The following is a 14,887-nucleotide window of genomic DNA, read 5'->3' as shown; positions in this document are numbered from 1 at the left end:
GGCAAAGTACTTAAGTCTAAAAACTTTGTGGAAAAAAAATAAGTACAAAATAATTTCAGTAAACAAAAACCTATAGAGAAAACCCCAGCAGCAATATACCCAAGTGAAGGGCTAGCAAGTTCACTCATCCTGAAAGGCAGATGTGGGCACCGATGTAAGGTAGATTGCAAGATCAGGAGCATGTGGAATTTCTCTTCTGATTGTTTCTATTTTCTCAGTAAAATGAAACAGCAAGGCCATCAGGTAAAGTAGTAGAACTGTTACTGGAGGTTTGCAGGAGATGACAAAATATGAACTATCCATTGAGGAAAGAGAACTAATTAGAAATACGGTAGGATTGGCAAGCAGTAAGGGCTACACATGAGGTTAGTGGTCATCAATGGAAGATAAAATCAAGTCTGTGTGGGTGTGTGTTTTCCTTGAACCAGGCTGAGCTGCTTAGAAGCAGACAAGGAAAGGGTAGAGAACTAATCAGAACTGTGTTTTTTCAGGCAAGTATGATGGAGAGAAAATGGGTTAAAGGAATTGAGTGGTATAAATAAATCAGTGATTACAACAACAAAGCACAGAATACAAGCTGGGAGGATAAAGAGCTTCTCAGTACAATGGAAAAGGAAACTAAGGTTTCTATTTCAACATCCAATACACACTTATATTTTTGCATAGTGATGATGGGGCCCAGTCACATTGACACAGCTGACAGTAATGTCCACAGATCACTGACTACATTTCTTTTGTCTTCAGGTAAGACTTGACCTAAACTGACACATGAGAGATGGATGGTCACACTATTAAAAACCAAATGAAAAAAAGGATTTCAAGAAGAAAAGAGATAGATAATATTGAGACATTTTACAAAATATATTTGTCCCAAATAGATACTCTGCAATCTCATTTAGTATTTTTAAAACTTGAGAAAAATAGGGACATAGGCCTCCGCAATAATTATCTAACAAACCTCAATCTATCCAAACAGACCTATACATCAAATATCTCTATTATTTTTAAATATGCCAAGAATGACAAAATAATAGCAAAAATGTTTTAGTTGTTTTCATAAGTTTATGTTTTCATAAGCACTTTAACATATTAACTGCCATGTGAGTTGCATTTAACCCATGCTAGTTTTGATCCTGGGGCCTTGTGAAGCATATATAATTCACATGTTTCTTTACCTTGGGAGCCACAAGAATTATTTTTCAAGTTGCATATAACTCACACACAGAAAACAATAAAAAATGACAAATTTCTCATTAAATTAGAAAGGATCATTTTGTTTTTAAAGTGTTTATTCTATTTTCATAATAAAACACTTGTGGCAATCAACTATAATTAATAATTACAATCATCCTAATGGATGCATGTTTTTATGAGACAGTAGAGGGGGAGGAAGTACATTTTAAAATACTTTAACAACACAGAAGCCTAAGTCACTTAGGAAAAGAGGGGTATTACACAACTCTACTGAGACAAAGAAAAACAACTTTCCTAAACACAGAGATCTAGGATTAAAAACTCCTGATCTTGGAGTCCCCATCCCCCAAGACTCCACCCAAGGCAATACTTAAGGCTTAGTGGACAGAGCACACTCTTAGGTACTGAGGTCTTGAATGGTATCAACAAATAATCCAAAGGCACTGGAGCAAATTAACACAATCCTACATTAGCTAGCTCAGGAATTCTCAACCTCAGCACTAATGACATCTTGAACCAGGTAATTCTTTGTTGCATGAAGGCTGTCCTAACATTATAGAGCATCCCTGTACATGTCTATGGCACCATGCCCCTCCCACCTCCTAGTTGTGACAACCAAAAATGACTCCAAATATTTACAAATCTCCCCTGAGGAGCAAAACTGCCCCCAGTTAAGAACCACTGACTTAAGTATAATGTTTTTAACACCTCCAGATTTCACCTATAGGCTAGAAACAAACCTATCAAAAATCTGTATAGCATTAGCTTTTCTACTGCATCGCTGAGTAAGCCCTGGAGATAGCTCAAATACTAAGAGTTGATCAAATTTTAAAAAGGGAAAGAACTTATAGGAACATATAAGTTTGGCAAGGATAAAAATCTAATATTTGGCTGGAAATCACTTCCTTGACAGACCACTGCGCTGCAGGCTTAGAGCCAATTTATTATACTGAGAAAACAGGGTTAGCTCTTGTAAAAAGCGAATTTACTGATATAGATTTGAATCTAAGTAAGTGATGCATAGGTAAAACTATTATTCTCCCTAATGCCTCATTCCCCATGGGTGATTAATGAAAGAGAAACTTTGCTTGAGTGTTCCTGGGCTTCTTGTCTCCTACAACAGGTGTCAAATTTCTCCAGGTGAATGCTTACCGGTAAGGGATTGGATAAGGAATGTTGCGGTGAGGATCGTGCAACTGGTGGAACACTTCTGCCAGGGCTGGTTCCTGGCCCGCTTCCCCCAGCAAACTGGCCAACAGGGAAAAATGGATATGAATAATTCAAAACAGTACTATGCTTCAGATAAGGAGAGTAAAAGATTAATAAACAAACAGGTCTTAATTATATATGGCCCCTTTAAGTCAATCCATCTTACTCTAGAGAGAAAATGCCACATAAGTCAAATTCTGCTATGGTTTCAGTGAGATTTTTAAGAAGGAGCTCCAGCAAAAATGCACCAAGATATAAAGAACACATGGCTAGAAAGCTGAAGGTACACATGGTTTTGAAAGGACATGAAAGAAGAATGTTTTCTCTTCTTGTCTCAAAATACACAGAGCAGAAATACAGTGGTGCAGTGGATGTTAGTGTCTTCTTTAGTAACCACTAAAGATTCGTCAGTGAACTTGCTACATGTTCCAATGGACTAAGGGAAGAGGACAAAAGAAGATTCCAAGTCATTCCACCTAAATCTTTGTAAGACACAAAACCTCATCTGGCCAAGAGAAAAATCACCTCATTTGTGAATTCTTATATCATCACAGACAAGACACATAATAAATTTAAATTTAGAAAGTCAACAATAGTTTCCTTTTATTGAGAGATGGGGCAGCACTGATTGATGAAGATGGGGAGGAAGGGTAGAAGAGCACAGTAAATGCAAAATATTGCTTTCTAAAATCATAAATGAACACAATAATGTAGGTTTAAAAAAAACTATAGATTTTTTTCCAAAAATTTAACTTACCTCAAAGTAATCACTAATTTTATGTCCCCTAGGAGTGCCTTTCCCTGAAAATAAAACCAAAGTAAGTACAGTTTTTCCAATACACACGTAAATCATCATACACTAAAATGTACTATGTATTCAATACTGCATACATTGCTATAAACTCAAGTGTCAACTTTACTTTTATTAGGTTACTAAGTATGAAATAACTGATATCCTTAAGTACTAAGTTTAACAGTTGATATATCTGACATTTCACTTTGACATGTCTTGCCTTATTTTTATTGTGAAGGTACATCCTCAGTCTTTCAAACATACAATTTGGCTTGTGATTATCTTTCAAATTTTTTATAGCAATTTTTGTGAAACCATGGATTAGTCAAAAATTCATGTTATGTTTGAATACGAGTTCCATTGTGGAACGAATGCAGTGTAGATAGCTCGAAATATCAATGAAGTGTTTGAGAATGATGTGGTTAATCAATGCACAGTACGTTGATAGTTTGAGAAGTTCCATTCTCGTGATTTTAATATTGAAAATGACCATATGGGTGACCTGAGACCAAAGTGGATAATGATGAGCTGAAAGCTACATCAGAAGTGAATCCATCTCAACCTATACATGAATTAGCATCAAGGTTTGACATTACTATTCCAACAAGACTGGATCATTTGAAATAAATTGGCAAGGTAAAGAAGCTAGATAAATGGGTTCTACATGAATCAAATGAGCATTAGAAGAGAAATTGTCTTGAAGCTTGCCTTTCTTTGCTGTGAAAACATAGAGGCGAACAATTTCTACGCTGTATTGTGATATGTGATGAAAAATGGATTCTTTTTGGCAATTGCAAGCATTCAGCACAATGGCTGGATAAAGATGAAGTGCCAAAACACAGTCCAAAACCAAATATTCATCAATAAAAAGCTAATGATGTCTGTTTTTTAGTCCAGTGCTGGTATTAGCCACTATAGCTTCATAAAACCTGGTCAATCCACTACAGCGGAAATCCACTGCAACCAATTAGATGAAATGAGGAGGATGCTTGTGATTAAGCAGCTGAGATTAGAAAACAGAGACAGGCCAATCTTCTTGCAAGACAACATTTGACCATGTGTCACACAAATAATGCTGATTCAAACTACAGAGCTGGACTTAGAAACTCTCTGTCATCCACTGTATTCACCAGACCTTACGCCAACTGACTACCGTTTCTTCCAGGCTTTGGACCACTTCTTTCAAGGAAAAATACTCATTTGTCAACAAGATGTGGAAAACACCTTTTGCAATTTTATCACCACTCACTATCCAGGTTTCTTCGCTGCTGGCATAAATAAGCTATCTTTAATATGTCAAAACTGTGCTGATGGTTTAGGTGCATACTTTGATTAATTGTATTGTTTCTTGTTTGAGATATAATAAACTACATGTCTCACTTGAAATTGGACATTTCATATATTTTTTATGCTTTTGTTTTGTTTTTTATTTTTGAGACAGAGTCTCGCTTTGTTGCTCAGGCTAGAGTGAGTGCTGTGGCATCAGCCTAGCTCACAGCAACCTCAAACTCCTGGGCTCCAGCAATCCTGCTGCCTCAGCCTCCCAATTGGCTGGGACTACAAGCATGCGCTGCCTGGCTAATTTTTTCTATATATATTAGTTGGCCAATTAATTTCTTTCTATTTATAGTAGAGAAGGGGTCTCGCTCTTTTTCAGGCTGGTTTCGAACTCCTGACCTCGAGCAATCTGCCCACCTCGGCCTCCCGGAGTGCTAGAATTACAGGCGTGAGCCACCGCACCCGGCCAGACATTTCATATTTAAAAACCTAATAACAAATGTACCCTAAGAACAAGCGTTTCTTCCATATAATAAAGGTCAAACGAGCAGTGAAAGGAAGAATTTTTTACTTGAGCCTGAGATTTGGAGGTTTCAGTGAACTATGATCACACCATTACACCACAGCACTCCAGCCTGGGTGACAGAGTGAGATCCTGTCTCTAAAAAACTGAAAATAAATTTTTAAAAATTGCCATGGAAGAACAATAGGTAGAAAGGACAGCAATCTAAATGAAGCTATTTCTGGCTGTTATTAACAAATCACTGATCTAATATAAGTCAGAGTTAAAACTCCAATGTAAACCTCTTTTCTGTAGAATATATGCTTATTCTGAAGAAAAATCTGTGATGAGAAGATTGTTAACTTACGACAGGGAAAACAAGAGTCCCCAGAGAATTGGTACTATTTTGTCAAGTGTGTATCAAATGGCAAGTCTACAATAAAGACCTGATATACCTGTACACAAACCTTTGTTAGGAATCCCTGTGTACAAACTAATTATTCAGTGTAAGTTAGAAAATTCTATTTAAGCACATAAAAATTTAGTATTTTTATTGGTATGAAATTATTACTACCTTGGCTAGTTTCATATGGTTCAGCTTTTCTTTTCCGATTTCGCTGGTCATTCTGCTTTTTCTCAGGAGTCTGTTAAATACCATATACGTCACAATTAGTATTTTGTAACTTTTTCACATTAGGAAAAATAGAGAGTATATACAAAATATCAAATGTATAAAGAGATGTAACTGGCACAGACAAGTCCTAAATCAGTATCCTACTTCTTAAAACAGAGGAAAAGAAAGAGAGTACAGGTCTAAAACCAAACCATCTATGCAATTTTTGACAAACTGCTTAAAATACCAGAGCTTCAATTAATTCATCTGTAAATCAGAGTTGCTACAAAGCTTACATATTTTATAAAGCACAAATGTAGGACAAATGTCTACTATTCAGTAGGCTCTCAGACAACTGTTGTTATAATATTTCTACTTTAAAGAGTTAAAACCCAATTCTTTCTTACCAAAAAGGAAAGATCTACATAACCAAGCAAAGAACTCTAATTTATTGAAAATTTTATCTAAGTACAAAGTAGGTGGTTGCAGACTTAGACCTATATCTATGCAGCTAGGTTATTTGCCTAATTAAAAAAAAAAACTCTGATTTTCCATTTAAGTAGAAAAAATACAAATAAACAAAATCTCTTCAGATTCTATTATTAAAGTCAGCCAGTGACTCATGCTGTTGAAGTATGGACAAGTTTTAATTCAAGGGCACATAAGCTAATTCAACTACAATTACAAATCTCTACCCTTTATTTATGGCAACTATGCAAATGTTTTTTTTAAAAAAGATAAGACTCATTCACAATTATAATGATAAAAACCCATAAGGGCCATATCATCGTTGTACAGGTGCAAAGAGCACACAACTCAAAGGGGAACCATTCACACAGACTATAACAGCGCCCCTGGAGTTATTATGTGGTGCTATCTTTTAACCCAGACCAAAGGTGTGGGAAAATGGAAAGTCCTACAATGCACGTAACTTCTTACCTCTACTTCTTTATCACTCAAGGACCCCACACTGCACAAGCTCTGGTTGGAAGACTCACTATTGAGAGGCCCCTGGAAAGAAAAAAATCATAATAAATCAAAAGAAATTTTAATTTAAGGTGACAGCAAAACTGCTTGCAGACTGTTGATTTTGAAGGCTAAGACAGGTCTAAGACAGGTCAGAGAAGCCAAAAGAGTTAACTGCAACAGCTCCAAGCCAACTTGAAAAGAATTAAGCCACAGTACTGTGCTTCCATGTTAAAATTCTCTATCTGGCTAGGTGCAGCTCATGCCTGTAATCCTAGCACTCTGGGAGGCCAAGGTGGGAGGATTGTTTGAGGTCAGGAGTTCGAGACCAGCCTAAGCAAGAGCGAGACCCCTGTCTCTACTAAAAATAGACAAATTAGCTAGGCAACTAAAAACAGAAATAAAAAATTAGCTGGGCATGGTGGCGAGCACCTGTAGTCCCAGCTACTTGGGAGGCTGAGGCAGGAGGACAGCTTGAGTCTAGGAGTTTGAGACTGCTACAGGCTAGGCTGACGCCACAGCACTCCAGCCCAGGCAACTCTGTCTCAAAACAATAAATAAGTAAAAAATCTCTAGCTATTATTATTTTCATTTCTTTTACAAACTCTGTACATGGATGCAGATTTCCCCTTCTAGAATTCGTGTCCTAAAGAAAAAAATAGAAATAAAAGACAGAAAAAAATATAATTCATGTCCTGAATTCATTATTTAAGGAAAATAAGCAAGGGAAATCAACTTTCCTGGCTTCTTATACTGTAAAAGCAATATCTGAAAATTGAGATGTTAAGGAGTGTATTAAGAGATCCTTACCAGGGGGGGCGGGGGGAGGGAGGTGGGTATATACATACATAATGAGTGAGATGTGCACCATCTGGGGGATGGTCATGATGGAGACTCAGACTTGTGGGGGGAGGGGGAAGGGCATTTATTGAAACCTTAAAATCTGTACCCCCATAATATGCCAAAATAAAATAAATAAATAAATAAATATTTATATGGGCACCTAAAAAAAAAAGAGAGAGATCCTTATAAGAAGTGGTCAGGGTTCATAATGAAAAAAATGCTTTTCTAAGTCATTTCTTATGGAAGCATGAATGCTAACTCAAAAGACAAAGTTACAAGAGATCAACTTCTAGCATAATAGTGTGAGGAGCTCCAGTGGCCTGCTCCTCAGTGAAACTGGTGAAAATTATAAAAACACAAGCATTCAGAGCCTCTGGAAATGATACTAAAGGCAAATGAAGAAACATCCATTCAATAAAATCTATGAAAATTCAGGTAGAAAGATGACAGTCTGTGGTATCTGAACCAAGACAACCCCTCCATCCCAGCTTGGCTCCAGAAGCTGCAGCCAAGAACACAGGATCCCTCTTACCCAAATTCCAAACCTGAGGGCTCTCTTATTGGGAAGAACATGACTTCAGTGTGTCTCATCCAGTTCCCAGTCTCCTGTTGCTGAGGCTAAATCCCAGGCAAGTACTATAAAAGGCAGGGGGCTCCCTTCTTCTAACCCTGTTTGTAGAACAGAGCTCTACCATAGGCATGGAACGCAGAGAATACTGAGGACCCAAGAGCCCTTTCACCTAGTTCAGGAGATAGTGGTTCCACAACAGGAGAGACAAGCCAAGGACTTCAGGCTGCTCATCTTCCCCCATCCAACCCAGCACTCAGCTCCCAGAGCTGGGGTATCACTCACAGATAAGCTTGTCATTGTCCCCACCCATACCCTCTAGAACTTTGGCTCAGATATTATGCCTGAAGAAGGAGGAACACAAAGTATTCAGAAGGACCTGACTTCATTTGCAGTAGAGTATAACAAGTTTAAGTCTGCTTCCACAAACAGTGAAGGTTGTGTTAACAGGCAACTAGAAGCAGATACATGGATGTAATGAGGATACAGCCTAGAAGGTAGTCTGGCTAGTTTGTAGGAGAGAACCAGAACACAAAACAGCTGGAATAAGCCCTCCTGGGATCAGAACAAATAGCTAACAAAGATCTTAGCAATCAGTACCCAAAGTTGCTACAATGTATCTTCTAAAAGGTCCAGCGCCCAACAACAACAACAAAAAAATCATGAAACATGCAAAGAAATAGGAAAGTATAATCCATACAAAAGAGAAATAAAATCATGCAAAACTAATTGTCTGTGGGAATAACAAAATATTGGATTTAACAACAATGAATTTAAGGCCACACAGGATGGCTCATGCCTGTAATCCTAACACTTTGGGAGGCTGAGGTTGGGAGGATCACTTGAGCCCAGGAGGTTGCAGTGAGCTATGATCACACCACTGCACTCCAGCCTGAGTAACAGAGGGAGACTCTGTCCCTAAAAATAAATAAAGTATACAGGAGGATGTAAGTTATCTGCAAATACTATATACCATTTTATACAAGGGACTTGAGCATCCTCAGATCTCGGTATCCATGGGGGCTCCTGGAAGTGATGTCTTTGGATAGCAAGAGAAAACTGTACTCCTCTGACTGATCTACGGATTCAAGAGAAACCCTATCAGAATCCCATATGACTTCTTTGCAGAAATTGATAGACTAATTCTAAAACTCATGTGAAATTGCAAGGAACCAGAATAAGCAAAACAATCTCAAAAAAGTAGAAGGGTCATACTCTTTGACTTCAAGACACTACAAAGCAACAGTAACCAGACAGTATTGTCATAATAATAGATCAACGGAATAGAATTGAGAGTTTAGGAATAAATCTATAATTATCGTCAAACGATTTCTGTCAAGGGTACGAATACCATTCATTCAATGAGGCAAAGAATAGTCTTTTCAGCAAATAGTGCCAGGACAACTAAATACACAGGCAAAACAATGAAACCGTACTTTTCATACCAAATATAAAAATTAACTCAAAATGGATCAAACACTTAAATATAAGGGCTAGACTATAAAATGCTTAGAAGAAAACAATACAGGTGAGTCTTTATGGTCTTGGATTAAGCAAAGGATTCTTAGATATGACACCAAAAGCACCATCAACAAAAGTAAAAAATAGAAAAATTGGACTTACTAAAACCTTTTACGACTCAAAAGACATAAATAAAAAGACAACCCAGAAAATAGAAGAAAATATTTGCAAATCTACATATCTGATAAGGAACTTGTATGTCGTACAAAAAATTCTTACGATTCACTAATAAGAGAGAGAACCCAATTCAAAAATGTGCAGGGATCTAAACAGATGTTTCTCCAAAGATAATATGTAAATGACCAATAAGCACATGAAAAAAGCTCAATGTCATTAACCATCAGGGAAATACAAATCAAAAAGACAATGAGATGCCACTTCACATCCACTAGGATGGCAAGAATCTAAAACTCAGACAAGAAATGTTGGCAAGAATGTGGAGAAATCAGAATCCTTCTATACTGTTGGTGGGAATGTAAAATGACACATTCACTTTCAAAAAGTCAGGCAGTTAATTCCTTGATAATTAAACACAGAGTTACCATATGATACAAAAACCCAATTCTTATCTATCTATCTATATATATATATACAGTACCTAAGAGAAGTGAAAACATGCACAAAAAATGTGGATACAACTGTATATCGCATTATCCACAAAAGCCAAAAGGTTGAAATAACCCAAATGTCTATCAACATACAAATGAATAAATAAAATGTGGTATATCAATATAATGAATATTTGGCTATAAAAATGAATCAAGCATGGATAAATAAAAACAATATAAATGAACCCTGACAACATTTTACTGAAGTAATAGAACCCAGTCACAATAGACCACATATCAAATGATTTCACTCATCTGAAAATCCAGAATAGGGAAAAATCTAGGACAGACAGAAAGTAAATTAGTGGTTGCTTGGGGTTGGAGGTGGGAGCGGAGGGACATGGGGGTTATAGCTAAAGGGTATGGGGGCTACTTTCTGAGGTGATGAAAATGTTCTAAAATTGAGGAAATTATACCTCACTACAGCTTTTAAAAAGTTACTATGCTTAGTGGCAGACATAATTTGCATTCCTATTAAGGTATATTAAGTGTTTCTTTCACTGTATCCTTAAAGCACTACTTTTGAACTCTAATTAGTGCAACATACCAGGGAGCTTCACAGTGAGATACTTGTGAAGCTGGAAAGAAAAATAATAAAGTGTAACTAGGGAGAAGAAATCAAATCAAATCATAGTCTCAGTGACATAAATCAACAGAAGACTTATTTCTACAATGATATAGAGCTCAATGATACAACTGAGGTAAACAATTTTTAAATAAAAATGAGCTTTAGTTACAAAAGAATTCTACAATAAATTAAGTATTTCTATGCCTATAAATTTTTAAACTATTCTGCTCATGAATTATCATTAATGTAACCAATTTGAACCACTTTTCCCTGGGGATAGTAATAAAACCATATACTGCATTTTAACTACTCGCTTTACTACCAAATATCCCTCATTTTCAAAAAGAAATGGCAAGAGTTATGAGTACAAGAGAGGACTGAAAAGCCTTTTTTTTTTTAAAGACAGAGTATCACTCTGTTGCCCAGGCTAGAGTGAGTGCCGTGGCGTCAGCCTAGCTCACAGCAACCTCAAACTCCTAGGCTCAAGCAATCCTCCTGCCTCACCTTCCCGAGTAGCTGGGACTACAGGCATGTGCCACCATGCCTGGCTAATTTTTTCTATATATTTTTAGTTGGCCAATTAATTTCTTTCTATTTTTAGTAGAGACAGGGTCTCGCTCTTGTTCAGGCCGGTTTTGAACTCCTGACATTTGAGCGATCTGCTCGCCTCGGCCTCCCAGCTAGGATTACAGGCGTGAGCCACCATGCCCCGGCCCTGAAAAGCCTATGTTCATTAGCAATTATTAATAATGAACTATAGTTCATTAATAATGAACTATTAATAAACTATAAAGTGTACAGTAGTATATACTACAATGTTTGAAATATCAATGTAAGAAGCACAAGAATCCTTGTGGTCCCTTAAGTGTGTCTAACCAAAAGGAAAAAAGTATTGGCCAGGCGCAGTGGCTCACGTCTGTAATCCTAGCACTCTGGGAGGCCTAGGCGAGCAGATTGCTCAAGATCAGGAGTTTGAAACCAGCCTGAGCAAGAGCAAGATCCCATCTCTACTATAAATAGAAAGAAATTAATTGGCCAACTAACATATAGAGAGAAAAAATTAGCCGGGCATGGTGGTGCATGCCTGTAGTCCCAGCTACCTCGGGAGGCTGAGGCAGTAGGATTGCTTTAGCCCAGGAGATTGAGGTTGCTGTGAGCTAGGCTGACGCACTCACTCTAGGCCACGGCACTCACTCTAGCCTGGGCAACAAAGTAAGACTCTGTCTCAAAAAAACACAACAAAAGGAAAAAAGTATTAATAATTATTTAATCCTCCTGTACCCATTTTCTTCTGAAGCACACTGTCCCAAATCGTTATATTATAAAATTATAAAATTAAATTGGCAAGGATAAGTGAGATATATTCCTTATTCTGAAAGAGCTTAGTGTCTAATAGGGGAGCTAATAAAAGACTTTTAGTGTAATCCTAGCTCTCTGGGAGGCCGAGGCGGGCGGATTGCTCGAGGTCAGGAGTTCGAAACCAGCCTGAGCAAGAGCGAGACCCCGTCTCTACTATAAAATAGAAAGAAATTAATTGGCCAACTAATATATATACAAAAAATTAGCCGGGCATGGTGGCGAATGCCTGTAGTCCCAGCTACTCGGGAGGCTGAGGCAGGAGGATTGCTTGAGCCAGGAGTTTGAGGTTGCTATGAGCTAGGCTGACGCCATGGCACTCACTCTAGCCTGGGCAACAAAGCGAGACTCTGTCTCAAAAAAAAAAAAAAAAAAAAGACTTTTAGGCAAAATGAAATGTTCATAATCTTTCAAAAAAGTCACTATCATCAAAAAAACAAACAAAACGATGGAAAAGTGAACTAAAGAATGCTATAAAGATGGGCTAAATTCAATGCATGAACCTTGATTTGACCATGGGTTTAAAAACAAAGCAAAAGACATTATTGGAACAAAGTAGAAACTAAATATGAACTGCATTTGTATCAAATTTTTTTGATATTTGTATCAAAATTAAGGGCATTGAGGGTAATAAGTAAAGTCTTTTTTTACATTACTGTATTATTTTATTAATTTTTATTTTTTTATATACTCATTGGGACAAGTTAGGAGTTGAAGACTGCTGTATTATTGTCAGTTCTTCAACTGTAAATTCTCCTTATGTTGCATTTTTTAATAAGGTACTTTGCAAGTTTTGTATGAATTCATATTCAACTCTGGGAGGGTCCTCCATGTTTCAGATTAAGGAGCAGTCCCTTAAGGGGTAGTTTAAAGACTACTTTTGCCACTGCCCTATAACATTCAGCATTTCCAAACACTTTTATTTTTTTTTTTTTTTTTTTTTTTTTTTTTTTTTTAAAGGCTGGTCAAGTGGAGCAGTGGGAGTGGAGAAGGAACAAAGGAATCTGTAACTGGTTGTGATCAATTAGTTGTAAACACCACTGCACTCGGACCAACCCCAAACACTTTTATACATTAGTTTTCCTGCCCTGGATTTCCATGCAAGATTCAAGTTTCCATTTCTTGCAGGTAGCTTTTCACAGCTCTAACTCAAAACAAGTGGCTCAGTTGTGTCCTATGCCTTGGACTTGTGAGCTGTTTTCCCAGTACCACACATTTGGGCTTGTCCCTTCCCAATTCTCAGCTTTATACAGTTGAGTCCATTCAGGACTATTGGCTTAGTTACTATCCCCAGGTAAGGATAAACCCCAAAGGCATAAAGGCCTACAGACCATCAAGGTTTAACTGCCATTCAGCACTGTGGCATCTTCTTTGTATATGTGAAGCTATTACAATTAGGAGTCAATTTTTCCTATTTTTGATACTGCTGACATACAGGAACTGTTAATTTTCATGTTTTTCATTTAGCCAGTCTTCTTCTTCCTAATCACTTTTCAGTATGCTCCTTTTGATTTAGCTGTCCAGGTATAAAATCATAGCATTTGTAAATAAGTTTTTTTCATCCTTTCCACAATTTGTACTTACTAGTTTCACACATTACTGCACTGAATAAAACAACATAAAAAAATCATCATAGAGAACATTGTTATGTTCTTCATTTTCAGGTAACTTCTCTAGTACTTTACCCTTAAAAACTTAATACCCTGAATAGCCAAAACAATCTCGAAAAAGAACAAAGTTGCCAGGTGAAGTGGGTCAACACATATGATCCCAGCACTTTGGGAGGGTGAGGCAGGAGGACTGCTTAGGCCAGGAGTTTGAGACCAGCGTGGGCAACACAACAAGACTCATCTCTACAAAAATTTTTTTAAAAAAATAGCCAGGAATGGTGGCGCGTGCCTGTAGGGCTAGCTACTCAGGAGGCTAAGGCAGGAGGATCACTTGAGCCCACGAGTTTGAGGTTACAGTGAGCTATGATGATGCCACTGCACTCTAGCCTGGGCAACAGGGCAGGACCCTGTCTCAAAATAAATTCATTAATTAAAAATATTAAATAAAATAAAATTAGAAAGTAAGGTTGGCTACTGAGGGTATCCAAATGCTTTTTTAAAAAATTTTATTTCCTACTGTAAAGTAATAACCAACACTTATGTGGTATTTCTATGGGCGAATATTGCATTCTATTATTAGTACATTTAATCCTCACAGTTGATAATTACAGACCCACATAAATATGTCCAGCTGATTTTTGACAAAGGTGCAAAAGCAATTCAATATATTATATAATTATTATAATAAACTGAAAATTAAAAACTTTTTAGTACTAGAACAACTAGATATCCACAGGCAAAAAAAGAAAAAAGGAAAAAAGATACTTAAACTTGACTTAAACGTCACACCTTATTAAAAAAATTACCTCAAAATGGGTCAAGAATTTAAACATAAAACATAAAACTATTAGGAAAAAAAGGAGAAAAATCTTCACAACCTGGGATAAGGCAAACAGCTCTTAGACTTGACATCCAAAACTTGATCAATAAAGAGGAAAAACTGATAAATGTAACCTTATCAAAAGTAAAAATTTTACTCAGTTTAAGACTCTGTAAATAGGATGAAGAGACAAATTACTGACTATAATAAAATGTTTACAAACCACATATCCATGAAAAGACTTGAAATTAGACTATCTAAAGAAGCTAATTAGAAAACTGGCAAAAGACATAAACAGACATTTCACCTAAAGAGAATGTAAAGATGACTAATGAGCACAAGAAGAGATGTTGAAAATCATTAGCCATTGGGGAAATACAAATTTAAACACAATGACATTTTATTATACACCTATCAGAACTGCTAAAACAAACAAAA

General features: G+C 36.9%; 1 protein-coding gene across 5 annotated transcripts in view; it reads right to left on the bottom strand.

The window, feature by feature from the left end:
• Positions 1 to 14,887, bottom strand: part of TLK2 (tousled like kinase 2) — a 116,910-nt gene that overhangs the window by 75,090 nt on the left and 26,933 nt on the right. For 3 of the 5 annotated variants that reach the window (XM_012747380.3, XM_020281142.2, XM_012747384.3), the window contains exons 3-6: positions 6,529 to 6,600; positions 5,551 to 5,620; positions 3,161 to 3,204; positions 2,347 to 2,442 (exon numbers count right to left, since the gene is read on the bottom strand). In XM_012747380.3, the coding sequence (XP_012602834.1) occupies positions 2,347 to 2,442; positions 3,161 to 3,204; positions 5,551 to 5,620; positions 6,529 to 6,600 (282 nt within the window). The remainder of the gene's footprint in view (positions 1 to 2,346; positions 2,443 to 3,160; positions 3,205 to 5,550; positions 5,621 to 6,528; positions 6,601 to 14,887) is intronic. The other 2 variants (XM_075994661.1, XM_012747378.3) reach the window with 1 other exon arrangement.

This window comes from Microcebus murinus, chromosome 18, assembly GCF_040939455.1.
Source record: "Microcebus murinus isolate Inina chromosome 18, M.murinus_Inina_mat1.0, whole genome shotgun sequence".
Taxonomy (NCBI): Eukaryota; Metazoa; Chordata; class Mammalia; order Primates; family Cheirogaleidae; genus Microcebus; species Microcebus murinus.
Note: the sequence above shows the minus strand (reverse complement) of the source record. Positions and strands in the feature narration are given on the sequence as shown.